The sequence below is a fragment of the Saccopteryx leptura genome, chromosome 1 (assembly GCF_036850995.1).
Source record: "Saccopteryx leptura isolate mSacLep1 chromosome 1, mSacLep1_pri_phased_curated, whole genome shotgun sequence".
NCBI lineage: Eukaryota > Metazoa > Chordata > Mammalia > Chiroptera > Emballonuridae > Saccopteryx > Saccopteryx leptura.
The window spans coordinates 260,981,705-261,005,682 of record NC_089503.1 but is presented as its reverse complement, the minus strand read 5'-3'; the positions used below and the strand labels follow the sequence as shown (position 1 = coordinate 261,005,682).

At 46.0% G+C, this 23,978-nt stretch overlaps 1 protein-coding gene across 9 annotated transcripts in view; it reads right to left on the bottom strand.

Moving 5' to 3' along the window:
• GATAD2A (GATA zinc finger domain containing 2A) overlaps positions 1-23,978 on the bottom strand; it is a 122,922-nt gene that overhangs the window by 39,771 nt on the left and 59,173 nt on the right. For 2 of the 9 annotated variants that reach the window (XM_066350851.1, XM_066350842.1), the window contains one exon: positions 4,012-4,133. The exons of the other annotated variants lie outside the window; for them this stretch is intronic. In XM_066350851.1, coding sequence (XP_066206948.1) covers positions 4,012-4,050 — 39 coding nt within the window. In that variant the 5' untranslated portion in view covers positions 4,051-4,133. The remainder of the gene's footprint in view (positions 1-4,011; positions 4,134-23,978) is intronic. 9 annotated transcript variants of the gene reach the window in all.

Here is a 23,978-nt window from a genome sequence, read left to right as displayed (position 1 = left end):
TCTCACTCCTGGCAGACGAGGCCAAGCAGCCCCTCTGCACACGTTCACGGCACTGACATCTGCTCTTATAGGCAGCACCAAAGGATAGAACAGAGCAAGTCTCCCCATGGCCACATCACCCCTGGAGAGCTCCCCATTCCATCTCAATGGAGAGCAGGGCTAATGGCTATGGATTGACCTCCATCTGCCCCCAACCTCTCCTGGGCGTCCTAGACTGTGCCTGTGGGGTACCCTGTAGCAACTGCTCAGCCTCAGCTGCGCCCATACAACCCCCATCACTCTGCTCTCGCCCAGATCTCCCATTCCCTCATCCACTTTCCTGTCATCTCCTCATTGCCCCACAGGGAAGCAAGAGGTGCTCCCATGTACCTCTTAGCCTAAAGTGCTAGGTTTCTTTTTTTCAACATGCCTTGACCACAAACCCCGTCAACCTGCTCAATGAGTCTGTCCATCCGGTCTCCCCATGAGACTGAAGACAGGTCACTACCCTGAGTGTCTATCATTGTGAGAGGGGTAGATTATCTTCCCTTTAGGCAGAGCCTGAAATGAGATGGGTGGGTTATTTTTCCTTTGAGTACAGCCTCAAACAGGAGCTCCTTAAATACCTGGGAACTGGAACAAGGGCTGCCTTGGCAGGCAAGTGTGTGTGTCAGGACTGGGGAGAAGCCTGTCTAGGTGGAAGATGAGGATACCAGGGTCTCAGGCAAGGAGGGCCCCCACTGGAGTGTGGGGAAATTTTGCCCCTGAGGAAGAAGTTCCCAGTCTGGCCTGGTGCCTACTAGAAATGAGTCCCAAGTAGATGAGAACATACTCCCACTGCGTAACACTGTATCTTCCAATCCTGCACTCAGAGCACCCACACTTCCCCACTCCACTTCTGCGCTAGCCTGACCATGCTCCCCACAGGGTAAGTCCTGAGATCTTATCTATGAAGATCATATGAACTCCAGAACCTGTGTGAAATCCTTCCTCCCAACTGCCCATGGATAAGGCGGCCAACAAGATCACTGTAAGCCAAGACACCAGACTGGCCAGGGGGTACGAAGTGGCCTCACTTCATCATCACTGGTATAAAACAAGCAGATCATGAGGAGCAAGAGCAGAGCCTCACACCCACTAGGCCAGTCCCTCCAGCCCCATTAGAGGCCCCAGGAATCTGCAGGTTTGTGCTGTGTGTGCTGGAATGCTGCTAACCCCAGGCCCAGAACTAATGTCCTAGCCTGCACCTCTGGCCGGCCACTCTGCGGTGAGATGCTAAAGCCCTCCTCCACCATACAAAAGACAAGCACAGCAAGAGGGGGTAGAGCCTGCCATAGGGGACAAAGCCACAGCAAAGTAGTTGTTTTAGGGCTCAATGGGGCTTGCTATGGCCAATCCCTGGTCCCTAGAGCCTTGCTCCTTGTGAGGGCAGGTACTGGTAAGTAGCTACTCTTCCTCTCAAGAGGAAGGGCCAGTGCCCTCAGCACATCAGTGCTGGAGGCCAGAGCCTTGCAGACACAGACCTAGGGATGATGACAAAGAGTCAGGAAGAACCGAACCTTGTGAAATGAAGTTTGACAATTTCTGCAAAAAGCAGTGAGGAGGTGTATTAAAATACTTTCTAAAGAGCACCTGTAGAGGCTGGATTGCACCAACTGGCAAATTTAAATCAGCTTCAGAATTCCTGGCAAGTGAGGAGAGAGGAAAATGAAGAGGAAGCAGTGACTGTAGAAGTTTCACCACTGGTTTATTTGTTCAGGAAATGCAGGGCCCACAGAGAGTAGCACTTCTTGGTGCAATTATGTGCAGGCTGCGGCCTGAAAGGCAGATCCAAACAGCATGCCCATTGTACAGATGAGGCCATTAGGGTGCAAGGCTACCTGAATAACGGACTACTACACAGGGAACAGAGCTGGAACTCAGCCCCTCCTTCTTACTCTTCAAGCACAAGACTACGCTAATGTGTCCTGTCCTCTGATCTGGCAGGACCAGCAAAAGGTGGCAGGACATAACCATGGTCTTCCTCAGCCAAGACGAGCAGGTTTTAGACACACTATAGGCAGCAAAGGCACAGCTCAGACTGAACCCGGGACGATGGGGCCAAGTCCAGGGCAGAATGTTGTTGACATGGCTTTGGCTCAGACGCAAATTTCAACTGTCTCTACCAAAAGCTGCTTTCTTTTAGTAAAATCCCACCGTCTAACTGGTCTGAGAACCTCAGAAGGAAAATCTGTCTTAAAACAACTCTAGAGGGTGAGTTATGCTGCAGCAGGAACCAGAATTTTTAACAGGACATGGGAAACAAGTGGCACAGGTTGGCCACACCAGCCAGTAAAAAATAAAAAATAAAGTGTAAACAGACACAAGCCACAGAGCCATAACTTTACCTTTAATACTGTCTGGACTATTTATACTATCCTTACTAACATACCAGCAGGATTACCTGAGCAATGCTCCTGTTTCAGACAAGAGAAAAGTAAGGTTTGGCAATATGTCCTTGGGAGAAGTGACAAAGACAATGCACTGAAAAGTGGACTTGAGGTGCTTTTCCCAAAGAACAGAAGGAGCATGGAGGCAAGGGAAGGAGGTGCTGCGTGTGGACTGACTTCATGGAGAGCACAGATTCAATTCATTCTAAAGGATCATCTGCCTAATTTGGGGACAGACTGGGGGCTTCTGTATCTTGTGGCCCAGGACAGGAAGGGGAGGTAGCAGTAGGGAGACATGACCAAAGAAAGGTTGGGTTGTACTTTAGAGGATACAGACATCACAACATGCCAACAGCTGCACATGAGGCAAGAGAGGGCTGCTTTCTTTTATTGGGTTTTGCCTGAGCCACTGGGAAAAAAAATTGATTTTCTGAGATGGGGAAGAAGCAATTCTGGGGGAAGAAGTTTGGGAGTGGAGATATAGGGAGGCTGAGGAACATCGGCTGACAGGTGAAGACCTGCACATGGGGCAGCCACTGTCCTCAGGGTAGTGTAGGGCACGCAATCCTTCCTGTCAGGAAGGAAGAAGAGCATGTGAAGCAACTGACACTAGGTTGGGTGATGATGGGGTCCAGATGCCAGCCTCACCAGTCACTGGTCAAGCTCCAGTCTTGACACACAGCACAGGTAGGTCTCTGAACCCTAGTGGTCCCAGGACTGGGGCTATGCAACTTCTCTGCACGGCCTCCCTTGTCTCCTGCTTAGACCCAGGAACTCCATCCACACTCCCCAAGACAGCAGTTTGACCAAGCTTACAAAGCGAAGTTCTGCATCTGTACACCCTCTGAAGGCTCCCCACGTTTTTGAAAATCAAATCCAGGTGCTTGGAGAGGGGTCAAGTGAAAATAAACTAAGGTGCACTTTGATCTTTCCTTCCAGAATAGACCTTATTCTGCTTCGGGCCTGAGCCACTTCCTGACACCTATCTCTGAGTGCCAGTGACAGAGATGTGGTGGTTGTAATCTAGAAGGAACTCACACCAAAAATGCCAACTGGAAAACCACTCCTCTAGAGTTTTAAACAATGTCAAAGCCCATTAATACCAAGTATAAGGAATGCAATTTAACTTGGGCAATAGAAAGATGATCTAACAGCTAGCCTGCACCACTGGACACAGAAAAGAGGGAAGACCTTAGGGAGCAACAGGGGGTTTGGGAAGGGAAGCTTATCACTCTCTGAGCCTCAGTTTTCCAGTCCATACCTCACAGACATGTTACATAAAAAGAGTGACAGAAAAAATAACTTGAATAAGAAAATCAAGTTGCACAACAGTGTAATACTATTCACATGGTTTAAAAGTACATCCTCAGGTTATGACAATTCCATTCCTATGACAGTGATGTAACCCGAATTTTGGTGTAAGGTGAAACACACCCTAGCCTAAATCACTCACCTATCCTAACATAGTTGTAAAATCATAATCTAGAACATAAAAACACAACTAAGTCACAGAAAAAAGAAAAGGACATAAGTATACAGTATTGTACACTGTATGCAGTAACAGAACAAATGATAAAGAATGAGTATAAAAAAAATTCCTTACCTTTATTCCTGTGGTTGGCTTGTACACTGGAAGGGGCATTGCAAGGTGGGAGGAGGAAGCTGGAGAGGCAGGAGAACCTGCAGAAGGTGCTGGAGATACTGGGTCAGGAGAATCAGGATTACCTAAGAAACATGCAGGAGATGCTGGAGATGATTCTACCTGTACTCCAGGTGTTTCATCTCGAGAAGCAGCTGATGTAGAGGGTACAGGATCTGTTGCAGGCCTCTCTACCTTCTTAAAGAATTGTTCCAGGCTAGTCTGGAAGGTTGATGGCTTCTTCTCTTCCAGAATCTGCCTATAGCATTGCAAGGCATCCATAACAGCTCTGTAGACCTTACTGAATCTGTCATCACTGGGGTCCTCAGCCTGAAATTTTGCCAGCCCATCCTCTACCATAGAAAAACCTTCCGCCAAACCCTTGGTAGTTAATCTCTTGGGTTCTTGGATTTCTGTCTCTTCCTCTTCAATCAGCTGCTTCTCTAGTTGAATGAGGTCCTCGGCAGATAGCTCCTCTCCATGTGATGCCAGTAGCTCTGTGACATCCTCAGCCTCCACCTCCAAATTAAGCTGTTTACCTATGGCAACAACCTTCTCTGTTATAGCCTCCACTGACTCCTCAAAGCCATGGAAGTCATACACAAACTGGGGACACAGTTTTTTCCACACACCATTTAAGTTTGTTTGCCTCACTTCATCCCAGGCAAAAGCAATATTCTGTACAGCATTGTAAATGTTATAAGACTTCCAGAAGTCTTTGAGTGTCAGGTTCTTGTCCTTCTCAGTTGCATTAAGGGCCGCAGCAAATGTCCTCCGAATGTAGTAGGCCTTGAAAGAGGCAATGACACCTTGGTCCATGGGCTGTAAAAGGGCAGTGGTATTAGGTGGAAGGTAAACCACCTTGACATTAGGGTTAAAGTCATTCAAGTGGGCAGGGTGACCAGGGGCATTGTCCAGCACTAGCAACACCTTAAAAGGTAACCCCTTACTAACACAGTAGTTCTTCACTGCTGGCACAAAATGACTGGAAAACCACTCCTCAAAAATCTGAAGTGTCACCCATGCCTTCTTGTTAGATCTCCAGACGACAGGCAGTTGACCCTTCCAAATGCCCTTTAGTGCTCTTGGATTCTCTGCCTGGTACACCAACAGAGGTTTGAGTTTAAAGTCACCTGCAGCATTCCCCCCAAGAAGCAAAGTCAGTCTCTCCTTGCCAGCTTTATAGCCTGGTGTTGTCTTCTCCTCCTTGGCGATGTAGGTCCCATTAGGCATACGCTTCCAAAAAAGGCCTGTCTCATCAACATTAAACACTTGTTCAGCACAGTAGCCCCCCTCTTTAATTAATTCAGCCAACCTATTAGGAAATTCGCTTGCTGCTTTCTCATCCCCACCAGCAGCTTCACCCTGCACCTTAAGGTTATGCAAGTTGGCACGAGCTTTGAAACGCATAAACCAACCCCTACTAGCCACAAACTCTTCACTCCCTTCCCCCTTTTCACTTTTTATTACTTCAAACAATCGTTTAGCCTTGTCCTGAATCAACATTAGACTAACTGGTATGTGCCGCTGATGCTGGTCTTCCAGCCACAAAACTAGCAATCTTTCCATCTCAATCATTATGCCATTTCGCTGTTTAGTAATCACAGTCGATTTCAAAGGGGCTGATCCCTTTATATGCTCTAAGATACGGTCTTTATCCTTGATAATTGTTGCTACAGTAGAGCGGCTAAGGCCTAGTATGTGGCCGATGTTCGTCGCTGATTCGCCTTTTTCTGATCTCTTCACAATGTCTAATTTCACTTCCATCGTGATGGCTTTCCTCTTCTTCGAAGCACTACCATCTGAAGACTCTAACTTCCGTTTAGGAGCCATGATAAGGGCCAGAAAGTTGCCAAACAATGCAACACAAACGGAACACTTGCGCTTTTAACAGTCCAAAATGGTGTAGGTAAGCGTACTGGGGGATGCCAACTCCCTCACTCATAGGCTGCGTTACTGCACATTCTTCCGCCGCGCGCAACCAAACTAGTTCGCCCACGTAGTCCGTAAGTAGAATGCTAACGGCGTAAGCCGAAACACTCACGTTACTAAAATCAAAACTGAAAGAAATGGGGCTATAATCCACAGCACTCATCTCTGAAGAGTGGATTATTATTAAGAAACTTTCACTTTCTATATTAAATCATTTCTCTTAACAGTGACTATGTATCAGTCTTGTATAAAAAGAAAACAAAGAAAAGCTATATAAAATAACACTGTCACCTTCAGAGGCTGAGAATTGAAAGAACAGGTGTTAGCAGGGGCGGGGAAAGGAGAGAAAGCCCTGTGGGGAGCGAGGTGCTGCCTTCCACTGCTCTTGGCCAGGAGGGTCCCTAAGGTGCAGGAAGGACAATTGGCTGGTTCCTACAAAAAGACGGAACCAAGAACACAAGAGGAACTTCAGTATCTGAGAGGGGCTGCTGCCTCTTTCCTACTTGTTTCTGGCAAATGTTTACAAAGCTTAAAAGACCACCATATCTGTCACGTATTACAATGACTCCTAAGCGCTAAGCAGAAAACCCAATTCCCCTGGCTCATCCACAGAGCATACCTTCCACCTCATCCTCTAGCTGTCCAGGAGCCACCAGGACACAGAGTCAGTGTGGGCCTACACTGATAGGGCCACATTCCACACAGTCCCTCACCAGGACTGTCCACAGCAAGAACCCCAAAACAACTCAATGGCTTCTTCTCTCCTCCCACCTCAATGCTAAATTCTTCCATGGCAGAAACTTCTTTTGCCATCCATCTTCATTTTTAGTGTGGAACAAACTGTATGGGTTTAGTATGTGCTACTCAGTTAAACCTACACTTCTGTAAACCAGCCTCATGAAGTGTATGATTCCTTGGGGTTGACCTACAGGGCAAAACAAAGCAAACAGGTCATGTGCTTTCATCAAAAAACCCTGTGTTCTGACTGTAAGGCAAGTAGTCTGAGATGGAGCCCTAAGAACAGGAATCTGGGGAGACAGTCCAGACAGGTGAACAACATGGGCCAAGCGGCTGAGTAGGGAAGGTCTTGTGCAGAGCAGGGAAACCTCAGTAAATCCTGTGTTAAAAGTTTGCTCAAAAGAAGAATTAAGTCTTGCTACTCACTGACTAAAGCTGGGATCTTACCTTTTAGTGGTCTGAAAACTTTTAAAATTTATTTTGAGAGAGGCAGGGAAATAGGACATCGAACTGCTCCTGTATGTGCCCTGACTGGGGAATCGAACCGTCAACCTCTGTGCTCTGGAACGACACTCCAATCAACTGAGCTATCTGGGTAGGGCTTAATTTTTATTTATTTTTATTTTTTTAGAAGAGAGAGAGAGGAAGGGAGAGAGAGCAGAGGGGAAAGGGAAGCATTTGCTCTTCCACTCAATCATGCATTTTCTGTTTGCTTCCTGTGTGTGCCCTGACTGGGGATTGAACCCACAACCTTGTTGTTTCAGAACATCACTCGTAACAGACTGAGCTAACTGGCCATGGCCAAAACTTTTAAGATATTCCAGAAATATGGGCATTTTCTCTCCTTTACACCATCAGGAGGGCCCAAGGCCCAGATCCCTGACTAGGAGTTCCCGGAGTCTTCAAAATCACAAACTGAGAATATGTTGGGTAGACTCTTCCTGCAGCAGTCCAGGGGAGGGGCACATCCACAAACATTGGGGGTGACAGCTGCAACTCACCCAGACCCTCTAAGTGTTGACAATAGGATGAGCATGCCACATCACGAGGTAGGGAAATCCAAGTCTAGATGGGTTAAGGATCTAGGCCTGGAACTCAGGTTCACACTCCTCTTTTCCACATGGTGGAACCAAAAAGATGCACATGCCAGTGAGGATGATGGAAAAGCCATCCTCAAATGACTGCAACAGGACCACACCTGAGAGAATTAAGATTTACCCTTTATGGCAAAGTATGAGTCTCCCGTAATCAGATGTTATCATCACCCACCAGATTAACAGACAGCAGGGTATCAGCATCAAAGTTCCTGGTGTGGCCTTAGTCCTAGAAAAACTACTGGTCAGCCTGACCTGTGGTGGCACAGTGGATAAAGCATCGACCTGTAACATTGAGGTCGCCAGTTCGAAACCCCAGGCTTGCCTGGTTAAGGCACATATGGGCGTTGATGTTTCCTGCTCCTCCCACTCCTCTCTCTAAAATGAATAAATAAATAATTTTAAAAAAGAAGAAAAAGTACTGGCCACACAGTAGGTATACAGCAAACATCTGATGGATGGATGGATGGATGGATGAACAAATGCAGGTTTGAGAGAGAGGAACTCAGGAAGCACAGTACCTGGACCAAATATCTTCAGGCCCTCTTTCAACACTGAGATCCTCAGATCTCGATCCAAGCTGATTGCTTGTCTGCTGTTAACAGAAATGTGGGACCTTTAAACTTCATTTACCCAACATGGATCACCTCAGATGATCTGCAAAACCACCTGCAAGGTGCTATCATCAGTCGCCATTTTATAAGTGGGGAAACTGAGACAGGTGGAGGTCATACAGCAAATGGGTGGTGGGACAGTGCTAGGTACTAAAGGCCATGGTCCTCCAGGGAGAGTCCATAAAACATGCCTTCAACCACCCAGTCAGACTCAGGTTTCCAAAGGACACTGGAAGGGAGTGGGCTTCACCTCTCACTGCACAGAGCCCAGACGAAATATTAAGCGATTACAGTCTATGGAGTGTCATGAGTGACACCACAACTTTTGCTGTTTGCTTTCAAAGTACAGTAAATTCTGCTGGTGCACAACAAGTGCATTTTTTTAAGAGAAAGAAAGATAGGAAAGGAGAGAGAGACAGAGAAGAGAGTCAGTGAGAAGCATCAACTTGTAGTTGCTTCACTTTAGTTGTTCATTGATTGCTACCAACCTTGGGATCATGTTGATGATCTTGCGCTCAAGTCAGTGATTCTGCACTCAAGCCAGCCACCTTGGGGCTTCAAGCTGGTGGCTGAAGACCTCAGGTTGACACTCTACTCATTGCACCCTCACTAGTCAGGCACAAGAAATGAATTTTTTTTTTTAAATTAGTGAGAGGACCCTGGGGGAGGCAGAGACAGATTCCCACGTGCGCCCCGACCAGAATCCACCCAGCGGTCTAGTAGGGGGTGGTGCTCTGCCCATCGGGGCGCTGCTCCATTGCTCAGCAACCAGTTCTCCTTAGTGTCTGAGGTGGAGATCATGGAGCCATCCTCAGTGCCCAGGGCCAACTCGCTCCAACTGAGCCATTGCTGCAGGAGGAGAAGATAGAGAATGAGAGAGAGAAAAGCAAGAGGAGGAGGGGTGAAGAAACAGATGGTCGCTTTTCCTGTCTGTGTGCCCTCATCAGGAATTAAAACCAGGACATTCACACACCGAGCCAACATTCTACCACTGAGCCAACCAGCCAGGGCCTAAAAAATGCATTTCTAAAAACAGCAGCATGTTAAAAAATCATGCAATAAAAACATAGTGCTTATGGGAACAACAGGATTAGGTGCACAGCACTCCAAATCTCTATCAGTCACATTAAAAAAGACAGGAACCTGATTTTTAAATAGCAGCAAGTTAAACAGCCAAGAAACCTACAAATACTACCTGAGACCTGACCCCTCCCCTGGGAAAGACCTAAGTGTGCTATGATTGGACAAGCTGCAGTTTCTGTTACAGTGACAAGCTGGCAGGAAGCTATCTGACTCCAGAAGGGATGGATGTGACCTAAGGGTGCTTGGTACATCTGAGGTTGTATTTTTATTTCTTTTGACTAGCACCAGTCTTCTGGATTCACCTGGTACAGAAGCAGCAGTATTTTCAGCTCTGTGGGCCATTCCATCTCTGTTCCAATTACTCAGTTCTCTAAACTGTAATAATATGCCCTCAAATGGGCATAGCTATGTCCCAGTCAGACTTTATTTATCAAAACAGGTCACTCCGGCCAGGGCACATAGGAGAAGCGCCCATTTGCTTCTCCACACCCCCCCCCTCCTTCCTCTCTGTCTCTCTCTTCCTCTCCTGCAGCCAAGGCTCCATTGGAGCAAAGATGGCCCGGGCACTGGGGATGGCTCCTTGGCTTCTGCCCCAGGCGCTAGAGTGGCTCTGGTCGAGGCAGAGCAACGCCCCCTGGTGGACAGAGTGGCGCCCCTGGTGGGCATGCCAGGTGGATCCCGGTAGGGCGCATGCGGGAGTCTGACTGTCTCTCCCCGTTTCCAGCTTCAGAAAAAAAACAAAAACAAACCAAAAACAGGTCACTAGCATGACCGAGGGGTGGTGCAGTGGATAGAGCATTGGACTGGGATGCGAAGGACCCAGGTTCGAGACCCTGAGGTTGCCAGCTTGAGTGTGGGCTCATCTGGTTTGAGCAAAAACTCACGAGCTTGGACTCAAGGTTGCTGGCTTGAGCAAGGGGTTACTCAGTCTGCTGCAGCCCCACGGTCAAGGCACATATGAGAAAGCAATCAATGAACAACTAAGGTGTCACAACGAAAAACTAATGATTGATGCTTCTCATCTCTCTCTGCTCCTGTCTGTCTGTCCCCATCTATCCCTCTCTTTGACACTATAAAAAAAAAAGAAAAACAAACAAAAAAACAGGTCACCAGCTAATCTACCATTTTTCCTGGACAAAATCACACATAATCAAACACAACCTGGAATTATACGCCAACTGTGCTCTGATATACTGCTCACAAAAATTAGGGGATATTTCAAAATGAATATGAAGTGATAAAAAGAAGCATTTCACTTTATTAAACAAGAATATCAGAAAAGCAAACGACAAGTCAAAGAAAGTTGTTCGATTATGCAAATGAGATACAAAATCAACCTTTACTTCATTGGTGAAAATGCACTATAGAAAAGGCTGAAAAGTACTGGAGTATCTGCATGTTCCCTGTCGCCCTAATTTTTGTGATTCAACGGTGCTGAAATAAATTTGATTTTCCGCCTGACCAGGTGGTGGCGAAGTGGATAGAGCATCGGACTGGGATGCAGAGGACCCAGGTTCAAGACCCCGAGGTCGCCAGCTTGAGCGCGGGCTCATCTGGTTTGACACCAGCTTGGACCCAAGGTCACTGGCTTGAGCAAGGGGTTACTTGGTCTGCTGTAGCCCCACGGACAAGGCACATATGAGAAAGCAATCAATGAACAACTAAGGTGTCGCAATGAGAAACTGATGATTGATGCTTCTCATCTCTCTCCGTTCCTGTCTGTCCCTATCTATCCCTCTCTCTGACTCTCTCTCTGTCCCTGAAATGAATGAATGAATGAATGAATGAATGAATTTGATTTTCCAAAACAAGCATTATAGAAGAATTACAAAGTAATACAGGTTTCAAGCCCTGGCTGGTTGGCTCAGTGGTAGAGCGTCAGCCTGGCGTGCAGAAGTCCCGGGTTCGATTCCTGGCCAGGGCACACAGGAGAAGCTCCCATCTGCTTCTCCACACCTCCCCCTCTCCTTCCTCTCTGTCTCTCTCTTCCCCTCCCGCAGCGGAGGCTCCATTGGAGCATAGATGGCCCGGGCGCTGGGGATGGCTCCTTGCCCTCTGCCCCAGGCGCTAGAGTGGCTCTGGTCACAACAGAGCGACACTCCGGATGGGCAGAGCATCGCCCCCTGGTGGGCGTGCCGGTTGGATCCCGGTTGGGCGCATGCAGGAGTCTGTCTCTCCCCGTTTCCAGCTTCGGAAAAATGCCAAAAAAAAAAAAAAAAAAAAAGGAAATCAGGTTTCAAAAAAAAACCTAGCCTGGCCTGTGGTGGCACAGGGAAGACAGCACTGACCTGGAATGCTGAGGACGCTCATTTGAAATCCAGGGCTTGCCTGGTAAAGGCATATACAACAATGAACAACTAAAGTGAAGTAACTATGAGTTGATACTTCTCACTTTCCCCACCCCTCTGTAAAATCAATAAATAAAATCTTGTGGGGAGGAGAGGAAGGATCTGAACATGTAAATTGAATCCTAAGCTGACTCGTGGTAAACCCTCTTGACAAATCAGAAGAAATTTAGTTTCAAAAAGTGCCTAGTGTACACTGCTCACTGCAAGGTCAGCCTATCTCAGTACAGGTTATACCATCCTAAAAGCCCTACGCACACTCAAGATAAATAGGTCCCTTGCAGAAAGAAATTGCCTGCTATAACCTCGATTGCTACAGCAAATAAAACTTGAACCTAGTTACAGAAACAAGCAGTTCCTCAACACACATGCCTGAGCATCAAACCAAAGCTCTGAGAAGCACAGAGGCTGAGAAGAGAATCTGATAGGTGAAGGGTCCAGCTGGGAAAGGTGACAAGAGAAGCCTCACTGAAGGAGGGGAGTGTAAGTAGGGATGGAAAGTGTGAATTGAGCACACTGGGCCAAGTCACTGGAGACCTGGTCGCCCATAAAGATGAGCAGCAAGGCCACCTTCTGCAGTTAACCAGGACTCACCTTTGCATTAGAGGGCTGGAAAAAGAGGGGTCATCTGTGCCAGGGAAACCCTGAGAAAGATACTTTATCTGGCATGAAGAGGAAGAAACACCTAGGAGGATCCAGGGCAGAATAGCAGAGCCATCACAGACCTGCTCCCGTTGTCCTATCCCACAGATGGATCAAGATCTCCAAACAATCACTATTTGTGATTTTGCCTGTGGCTGCAGCTTTACAACCCAGCGTAGAGATAGTAGAACATCCTTGAGGATCCTGCCTAGGGCTCAGCTTCATCTGGTCACCACTTCAGTCCTCCAATTCTGCTGACCTTTACATTAACAGTGGGCCTGACTAGTGGGCACATTACTTCGCCCCCAACCTGGTGGTGTCCTGTTTGTCTTACACTGGGGCTTCTTGGACCTGGGGGGCTTAACACAGGTTTTCTGAGCCATCTGCCTGTTAAAAGAAGCCAAGGAAGCCCTTCAGGTAGCCACTTTACAAAAATGAGACACAAGACCATGCAATTCTCCTGTCGTAATGAAGGGACTCAGCTGCTCTTCCAAAGGTTTCTCATGAGGTAGGCAATCTCACAGCCAGCCTCCAACAGCTATGGTTCCAGGGCTCTGGGTGTCTGGGGAGGCCAAGCGCAATGAGTAGAGAAGAAAAGGGGCAAGAAACAAGGCACTCAAACTTGGGAGCATCTGACCCCTCTCAATGGACACCTTATAGGCAGAGGACAAACGCAGGAAATTGGGTCATCAATAGATGCCTCCCCGCTCCTCAAAGGTGCAATACACCTGGCTAGGTGAACACGAAGCAATCTTGCTCCACACACACAAATACACCCACACTTATGTATACTCACATAAACACATGCACCCACACACGCATGCACAGCACACCCACTCACACATGCAGTTTTTATCCCCTCCTCCCACTTTTGAATCTTGCCCAATTATCTCAGAAAAGGTCTTTCTTATCTGTTCAATTCTGAGCAAAGAATAATCCTTGTGGGTGATTAGTGTGTTCACTCAGCTCCTGATCCACCTGGCTCAACAAGGAGGAGAATCATTAAATATGAATATGAAATTAGATACAGGGCCAGGATCACGAACTTCTAAAGCACATGAAGGAGTCCAGGGCCCTGCAGGATCTGGCATGGATGCCCATGTACCACCATCACTTCAACCAACAAATAATTTTGCGCCCAGAATAGCAGAGGTTTTGAAATCACTAACACTGCAACCACACTCATTTCTACAACTTTGTTCATACACAAGGTAATATGACCTCCCAGAAAAGGTAAAGAACCGTTTGCTGGTTTATGAGCAACACATGAACCCAGAAAGGAACTTTTGCAGCAAAAAATACCTATTATTCAAGGCCTGGGACACCCCATCTCCAAATTTGTAACCCACCTGGCCCATCAGAATGTAGAGACCAACAGGCTCCTGACAAATACTAATCCTGTGCCTAATGGTTACCTCCAAGGAGTCAGTGACCTAGGAGTGCTCTCCTCTGTGGAGGGCTCAGGTTCCCTGCTTTCTTTCTTTCTTTTTTTTTTTTTTTTAAGAGAATGAGAGAAAGAAAGGGGGAAAGGAACGGGAAGCACTAACCCATAGTTCTCATATGCACCCTGACTGGGCAAGCCCAGGGTTTCAAACCAGTGATCTCAGTATTCCATCCAAGTCAACACTTGATCCACTGAGCCACCACAGGTCAGGTTCAGGGTCCTTGCTTTCATTGGGAGCACAGACCCAGTAAGGGCTGTGAGATGTGTGTGCCAATCACCATTTTATTACAAATTAACACCAGAAAAGGAGTCCACCTGCTGGTTCAGAGGAAGAGGGGAAGAATTCAGAAATGCTTCATTGGAGGCTGGGCCCCAGGTGCAGAATCTGAATTTGTGGAGAGAAAAGAGAAAAAAAATGGTAGCAGAAAAGGTGAATTAGCAGAAATATACAGGAGTGTGAAAACCTATCTCCAAGAAAAGTAGATGAAACCAAATAAAAGGATCCCTGATTAAAAAAAAAAACTGTTTTCAAAGATTCTATTTCTCGATTTTACAGATAGAAGAGGGTGCGGGAACTAGAAGTACAGTAGTTGCTTCACTCTAGCTGTTCATTGGTTGCTTTGTCCTATGTGCCTTGACCAGCAAGCCCAGGGTTTCGAACCAGCAACCTCAGCGTTCCAGGTCAGCGCTCTTTCCACAGGGTCATCACAGGCCAGGCCTTAATCAAAACTTTTAACAGTGTTTTAAATGGAATGAGGTCGCTTAGAATGAAAAAGCATCCTTGTTACAGAGAGTCCACCTGTATTCAGTGTGAGAAACTAGTAGCAATGACCAGGTCTCCCATGGGCTTCTGTGGGCTCGGGGTGCCCTTAAGAAGTTCAGAGACTGGGGTCTGAGTGGGGTCCTGAGCGTCTAACAGCCTGTGAGTGAGGAGGGCTAGAGCCTTTCTCTGGGTCCTGAACGACAGAGGAGAGCACTGAAAGTTGTCAGATGACACACAGCACACACACTCCAAGAAGATTTGTGTATGCACAACAACTTAAATGAAGTGCTTTCAATCATTCTGAACACGGGTGTGCACGCACCTCAGGGCACCTCTCTGCCCCCAGCCCCAACAAGTGCTTTCTACCTAATCCTTCCAGGAAGAGAGACCACTTGTAAGTACAGTGCTAAGCTGAAGCAGGAGTCAAAGGGGAAGGTTAAATAAGGAACATCTCAGCCTTTTCCTCAATAGAGCACTCTTAACATCCTAGGTGTACCCAAACACTACACTCCAACTGATATACTATTGAACCATCAAATATAAGCCCATCACCATGGGAGGGAAGGGTCACACCCAAGGTACAGTCAGACCAAAACATCCATCCTATCCCTGTCAGTCTTATCTTCAAGAAACAACCAGCAATGCAGGTCATTAAGACTAAAAGTTAAAAAAAAAGGTGGTACCTCCAGCATTCATATTTATAAGCACATACACATTTACAATCTGATTGCTTTAAGGTGGAAAACTTGTAAATAATGCCTCTGAATGAATGCTTTTTAGGGATTTATTTAACAAAATTAATCTGATGAGCATAACATTTTAATGTACTCAAGCAATGATCATCAACATTTTAAAGAGAAAACCTCTTCAGATTCCTCAATGCAAAGCCCATACAGACTGCACAGCAGAGAAAGCACTGGGAGCATCTTACCCCAGCACACTGTGTAGAAACAAAGCCAGTTTCAGGACAAGTCATCTCCAAAAAACAGTCACTGCCCTTAGCGAGGCTCATGCCACAGTAGCCACCATCCCCTATGATGGTATATCTGGGTGCTCAAACTCACCCTGGGACAGCCAGCTCCCCTAACTCAGTGGTCCCCTAACCCAGTGGTCCCCAACCTTTTTTGGGCCACAGACCAGTTTAATGTCAGAAAATATTTTCACGGACCGGCCTTTAGGGTGGGACCGATAAATGTATCACGTGACCGAGACAAGTGTCAAGAGTGAGTCTTAGACGGATGTAATAGAGGGAATCTGGTCATTTTTTAAAAATAAAACATCGTTCAGACTTATATAAATAAAACAGAAATAATGTAACTTATTTATTCTTTCTCTGCGGACCGGTACCGGCCCGCGGCCCGGGGGTAGGGGACCACTGCTCTAACCTCAACTGTCCTCCCTGGAGTAATGGGGGGAAAAAAACTGAAGCACAGCTCCTCCTGGAATATTATGGTACAGGGGTTATGCTTTTATTTTCCCCCAAAACAGACAACCTCCTGAAAACTCTAACAGGAAACAACATGATCACACAAGTCACATGAATCCCACTCAGCTTTGTCTGCATTGCAGCCCCATTCATTGGCCTCTGAGAACCCTTCCTAGTGACATGAGACAAAAGCTGGTCTTTATCTCCAAGTTCTGGCACTCAGTAGAAGAAAGTACACCTACACCGATCACATGTTAAGACAGGGAGACTGCTAGCAAGTGTCTAAAATTGCCATTAGCTCCCCAGGCTCACAATGGTGATGAGGACTTAGCTCTAGTGTTTGCAGAGGAGCTCAATAAGCATCCAATGCCACCCACTTGGGCCACTTCCAGGTGGGCATAGGAGCCTCCAAGAGCAGTTGGGCTGTGGCCAAATCCCAACCCTGCAGCCCCGAAGGAGAAACAGAAGCTGCTGGAGGAACACACAATACAGAAACAAAGGTGCCACCTATAAAGGGGAATCTAGTAATACTAAATGTCCACAGGGGCCTCACTTGTGGTGGTGAGTAGATAAAGTGCCAACCTAGAATGCTGAGGTCGCTGGTTCAAACCCTAGTAGTTCCAACTACTAGGAGTTGGTACTTCCTGTTCCCCCCCACACACCTTCTCTCTATCCTCTAAAAACCAGTAAATAAAATCTTTTTTTTTTTTAATATCCACAGGGAATGGGTGACCACAAGTTCCTTTGATGAAGAACGTCACTGTGAAAGCTAGCTGGCCAAATTTCCCACCCATGGGAAAGGACCAGGCCTCTGTCCCCTCTCAGCTGGCTCCTGGGCCACAAAGGGTTATGCTGCCATTTCTACGACATCTGCAATGTGCCCATCGGGGTCACATCACAAAATGGCCCAGCAATCCCTTTACTGGGTATATACCCCCAAAACTCGAAACATGGGTAAGAAAAGACACATGTACCCCCATGTTCACCACAGCATTGTTCACGGTGGCCAAGACATGGAAACAGCCGAAATGCCCTTCAATAGAGGACTGGATAAAGATGATGTGGTACATATATACAATGGATTACTACTCAGCCATAAGAAATGATGACATAGGATCATTTATGACAACATGGATGGACCTTGATAACATTATACTGAGTGAAATGAGTAAATCAGAAAAAGCTAAGAACTGTATGATTCCATACATAGGTGGGTCACAAAATTGACTCATGGACATAGACAAAAGTACAGTGGTTACCAGGGGGAAGGGAAGGTTGGAGAGGGAGGGGGTTGGGGTGAAGGGGAGGGGCTTAAAGAGAAACAATATATAGGGTGACAGAACATGATTTGACTCTAGGAGATGGGTATACAGCATAATCAACTGTCCAAATGATATAGAGATGTTTTCTCTACATTTATGTATTCTGGCAGTGGATCAAGTGTTGACCTGGAACACTGAGGTCACCGGTTCAAAATCCTGGGCTTGCCTGGTCAAGGCACATATGGGAGTTGATGCTTTCTGCTCCTCCCCCTTCTCCCTCTCTCCCTCTCTCTCTCTCTCTCTCTCTCCTCTAAAAAAAAATGAATAAATAAATAAAAATAATTTAAATTAAAAAAAAAAAAAAGGAGAACCTAACCCTTCCAAGGTCAACCTCCTCAGGGCCCAGCAGAGATGCAGCCCTGACCACCAGCTCCATCCAGCTCCACGGAGGTCTACGGCTGGAAATGGCAGAGAGGTTTTGCACAGAAAATTTTAGAAAGAGGCTTAAAAGCCTTCTGCATTCCAAGGAGGAGACATGAGTGGAAAGTGGGGAACAGGTGTGCATCTGCTGTTTTCATCAGGGTGCCCAGCAATGTTGAAGCTCAACTGCCCAGAGGCCTTGCCTGGGCCTCCTCTGTCAAGCTTTTGCCTGCTGCATAAGTCCTTTTTTCAGGGTTAGAGCCCTCAGCTGCCCCATGAGGATTAGAGCCAGCAGGGAAAGCTACTTTTAGGACTAAAGCAAGTTTCTGGTCTCAGTGAAGCCTACTGGCCTAAGAAACGTTCTCACAGCGCTTTCTGCACAACTGTTAAGAACTGGAACAAAACCTCACCTCTCCCTTCTAAATGAAAATCTTTCCCTTGGGAAGAAGTTGTTCTGGTTTTAGACACCTAAACCAACCTCCAGGAAACTGCTGAGCTGAGCTAGAGGGTATATTAGGGGTCCTCTTGAAAAATATTCTACTAAGGTAAAAGCACAGACCTCAAGATCCTCTCTGACCTCATCTCCCACCATCCCATGTCCCCTTCCCCAGCCCCTGTCCCCATTCTCTCAGCTCTGGTTATCCTGGCTACCTCCCTGACAGCCAAGCTCACTCCCACCCCAGGCCTTTGCACTTCCTATTCACTCTACCTGTAAGGCTGGCTCCTCCCCCGGGTCTCAATACATTTCTTTCTTTTTGTGTGTGTGTGACAGAGACAGAGAGAGGGACAGACAGGGACAGACGGACAGGAAGGGAAAGAAATGAGAAGCATCAATTCTTTGTTGCAGCACCTTAGTTGTTCAGTGATTGCTTTCTCATATGTGCCTTGACTAGGGGACTGCAGTAGAGCAAATGACCACTTGCTCAAGCCAGTGACCTTGGGCTCAAGCCAGAGACCATGGGGTCATGTCTGAGATCCCACACTCAAGCCGGTGACCCTGTGCTCAAGCAGGATGAGCCTGCGCTCAAGCCGGCAACCTGGGTCCTCTGTATTCCAGTCCGACATTCTATCAACTGTGCCACCGCCTGGTCAGGTCTCAGTACATTTCTTCACTTCTCAGCTGAGAGAGCAAAATGACATATACCTCCCCTTCACACATGCCTCTCGATGAGTCTCTAACCCCTTTCCCAGTTCACCACCACTAAACATTCTATTTACTCATTTCTGTTTGTGTGTCCCCGGCTCCTGCCCCCATGAGAACAGGGAACCCCTCTTTGCTCAGTGCTACCACCCCAAGGCCCAAGACAGAATGGTGCTCAATACCCATCTGTTAAAAAGCTCAGAAAAAGTACTGTCAGAACTCCCAGCTATTGCCCTCTCATTCCTCGTTAAATAAGTCAAAATGTCTTCATGTCAACAGAAAAGATAACGATCAAAAACAAATAAAACCCTACTTCACACCATATATGAACAGTAACCCAAAATAAGTCAAAGACTTAAATATGAAATGCTAAACCTAATATAAAACTCTTAGAAGAACATAGAAAAGGGTAAATCATGACCTTGGATCTGGCAACAGATGCTTAGATATGACACCAAAAGCACCATATCAACAAAAGAAAAAAGATAAATTTGGACTTCGTCAAAATTCAAATCTTTTGTACAAAGGACAGTACCAAGAAAATGAAAAAATAACCCTCAGACTAGGAGAAAATATAGCAAACTACATATCTAATAAGAGTTTAGTGTCAGGAATATATAAAGAACTCTTGCCTGGCCTGTGGTGGCGCAGTAGATAAAGCATTGACCTGGAATGCTGAGGATGTCAGTTCAAAGCCCTGGGCTTACCTGGTCAAGGCACATATGATTGCTTGTCATCAAGCAATCAATGAACAAATAAAGTAAAGCAACTATGAGTTGATACTTCTTGCTCCCTCTCCCTTCTATCCCCTCTTTCTCCTCTCTGTAAAACCAATAAATAAAACCTTAAAAAAAAACCCTCTTAAAACAATAGAGACAACCAACCAAATTCAAAACAGGCAAAAGAATTGAATAGATATTTCTCCAATGATATACAAGTGGCCAATAAGTTATTCAACATCTCTCCTTATCAAGGAAATGCAAACAAAGCACAATGAGATACCATTTCACACCAACTAGGATGGCTATGATAAAAAAAAAAAATTATTTTAAACTGGAAAATCAGTATGGCAAGGATGTAGAGAAACTGGACCCTTCATACATTGCTGGAGAGAATGTAAAATGGTGCAATGATGTGGAAAAGTCTGGCAGTTCTCAAGAAGTTAAATACAGAATTATCATATGGGCCCTGGACAGTTGGCTCAGTCGATAGAGCGTTGACCCAGCATATGGACATCCCAGGTTCAATTCCCAGTCTGGGCACACAAAAGAAGTGGCCATCTGCTTCCCTCCTCCTTCCTCTCCCCCTTTTCCTCCTGTAGCCAGTGACTGGATTGGTCTGAGCATCGGCCCTGGGTGCCAAGGATAGCATAGTTGAATTGACCATCAGCCCCAGACAGGGGCTGCCAGTGGATCCCAGTCTGGGGATGCATGCAGGAGTCTCTTTCACTATCTCCCTTCCTCTCATACACACACACACAAAAAATAATCATCATATGACCCAGAAATTCTACTACTAGGTATATATCCAAGAGATGTGAGAAGATGTATACAAACAAAAACTTGTATATGAATATTAAAAGCAGGACTATTCACAAGAGCCAACAAGTAAAAATAACTGTCCAACTGTCCACCAACAGATGAATGGATAAAATATGGTCCATCCACACAATAAAATATTATTCAGCCATAAAAGGGAATGAAGCTCTGATTTGTTCACAATATGAATGATGAAAACAATCTAAGTAAGAGAGCCAGACACAAAAGGCCACATAGTGTATGTGAAATAACCAGACTAGGCAGATTCAGAGACAGAAGTAGATTAGTGGTTGCTAGGGCTCTGGGGAGAGCAGACATGGGGGAATGAAGAGTGGCTGCTAATGGGGTACTGTATAGCTTTCTTTTCGGGATGATAAAAATGTCCTGGAATTAGAGGTATTAAGTTGTACAATGTTGTGAATGTACTAAATGCCAATGAATTCACACTTTAAAATAGTTAAAAGAGTAAATTTTACCTTTATATTTTTTAAAAGGCATGATAAAAACAAAACAAAGCAAAGCAATCCTAATCCCAAGAGCTAAACCCCTCTAGAGCTCCAAGAACAGAGAATCAGGTTTTCAAGGAAAGACTCCTTTATGCAACAAGATCCCAAACCACTGAAGAGCCCCTATCTACCAGGACACAGTCCTCGCAGTGGTCCCCAACCCCCGGGCCGCGGACCGGTACCAGTCCGTGGGCCATTTGGTACCGGTCTGCAGAGAAAGAATAAATAACTTACATTATTTCCGTTTTATTTATATTTAAGTTTGAACGATGTTTTATTTTTAAAAAATAACCAGATTCCTTCTGTTACATCCGTCTAAGACTCACTCTTGACGCTTGTCTCGGTCACGTGATACATTTATCCATCCCGCCCTAAAGGCCGTAAAAATATTTTCTGACATTAAACCGGTCCATGGCCCGAAAAAGGATGGGGACCACTGCTCTACATATATCACCTGTCTAGTAAGCCCACTGTACAGGTAGGAACTAAAATATCTCCCAGAAAAGGAGCGATGCCTTGCAGGGACCAGAGCTGACTGGGCCCCATGGATACCCCTGGTGTCAACAGGTCTCCCACCCAGAGCAACAAAGGCCCCAGGAAGCCCTGGGAGAACACAAAGGTGGGAAGTAAGCAGTGAACACAGAGCAGGTGGGCAACGCAAGGCAAGGGCCCACCCATGATGAGAAATGCAGTGATCCCTAGATGGCACAGGCTCAAACTTGTAAAGCACTAAGACAAAGTCATGCTAACGACCTACTCTCCACTCTACTAGCTACAGCTGCTATGGATGGATGACAATGGGGAAGTGACACTAGTCTCTAATCAAAAATATATTAAATTAGGTCTGAAAATAATGTATGGGCTCCCACAGAGTCAAAGTCTAAAGTGAAAAAGCACAAGTGGTAGTAAGATGCACTTCAGGTGTGTTGGAGGGGCAGGCTCACAGAACAGAAGGTGCCAATGGGTACAGAATAATGTCTGGTTCACCTCCACGTGCCTGAGCTTCCTTACCTGTGAAATAGGAACCGTATCCACCCACTTCATCAAAAATGCTAAGGGTTCGCCTGACCTGTGGTGGCGCAGTGGAGAAAGCCTCAACCTGGAACGCTGAGGTCGCTGGTTCAAAACCCTGGGCTTGCCTGGTCAAGGCACATATGGGAGTTGATGCTTCCTGCTGCTCTTCCCTTTCTCTCTCTCTGTCTCTCTCTCTCTCTCTCTCTCTCTCCTCTCTAAAATCAATCAATAAATAAATAATTTAAAATAAATAAATAAAAATTAGTTAAAAAAAAAAAAAGAAAAATGCTAAGGGCTCTACAAAGGGTAACTGTGAGTGTTATTACAGAAAATATGAATGCTGTAATGAGAGGCTGTCCCACCTGACAGGCTACTTAGCCCCTCACAGCAACTCGAGAATCTCTGCTATAGGTTTTCTGTTTGAATTTAAACTAATCACAAGCAGACTCCATTCTCACTTTGTAAATGGCCATTTACCCTGCTCTGGGTGAAGTGCCTCATAAAGCTCCCTGAGGGAATGCCTGGGTCAAGCCTGTTTTATAAACTTTGATTATGGAAAATTGCAAACATACCCACAGAAATAAACAGAGCAGCAGGATTAACTGCATGCACCCACCACCCATGTTTCAGGTGACTAACCTGAGTCTCCTATACCCCACTAACTTCGGTGAATCAAACCCTACTCAACGTGCATTTACGAATGAACAGATTATCTCCACAGGACAAACCACCACCACCCCACAGTCACACCTTCAGCAAGCATTCCTTAATCTGTCAGTCACATTGGTCAAAATCTATAGGCTCCCCCACAACCCTCTTTCTTTCAATCAAACATTGAAGAAACTAGGTCATTTATCCTGTTTACCACAATCAGCTCTGCTGGTAGTGTCCTGTGGTATAATACTACCTGCCTCTGATTTCCCGTAAACTAGATTTTGAGGCCCAACCAAGTACATACACCAGGATGCTTGCTGTTGGAACCCACCATTTCATTATAATTTATAATTCCATCACTTCATTTCAATTAGCCAGAATACAGCAATAGCTGTGCTGTCCATTAGCCACATGTGGACATTTAAAAAATTTAAAGTTAAACAAAATTAAAACCTGACTTCCTCAAACTATTCCAAGTACCACACTAAACAGTATAGGCTCAGAGAATTCCAGAAAGTTCTGTAGGGCAGTGCTGATCTGTGAGGGAAACTTAACCCTCACCCATTATTTGCAAATTCAGTCCATAGATAAGAGGTAATAAATGCTTACTTCTTTCCATTTACCAATTTTCAAAATGAGTTGGCTCCCTAACACCCTCCATAGGGACCAGCTAATAGTGTCTTCCCTTCCTTTGAGCACCAACATGAAAATGAATTTTTTACCCCTTTGATGTTCCAACCTGGGGACTCCTTATTCTCCCTCATGCTCACCTGCCCCACATTTGGCCAGGGGGTTCTCCTGTGGGTCTTTCTCAACCAACCCCATTACTGACTGCCCTAACTGGGATATGCCAATGCAGATTTAGAATGAAAACATTTTAACTTAAATTAAGCTTTGATTTTATCTTTACACTTTCATTTCATGCAAAAATTCTGGTTCTTAAAGACATTAATAGCCTGACCAGGTGGTGGCGCAGTGGATAGAGCATCAAACCCTGGGGTCACCGGCTTGAGCATGGGATCTTATACATGACCCCATGGTCGCTGGCTTGAGCCCAAAGGTCACTGGCTTGAAGCCCAAGGTCACTGGTTTGAACCCAAGGTCGCTTGAGCAAGGGGTTACTCACTCTGCTGTAGTCCCCCCACCCCCATCAAGGCACACATAGAAAGCAATCAATGAACAACTAAGGAGCCACAATGAAGAATTGATGCTTCTCATATCTCTCTCCCTCCCTGTCTGTCTGTCCCTATCTGTCCCTCTCTCTCTGTCTCTGTCACATACACACAAAAAAAGACATTAAATGCTTTATTTTTTT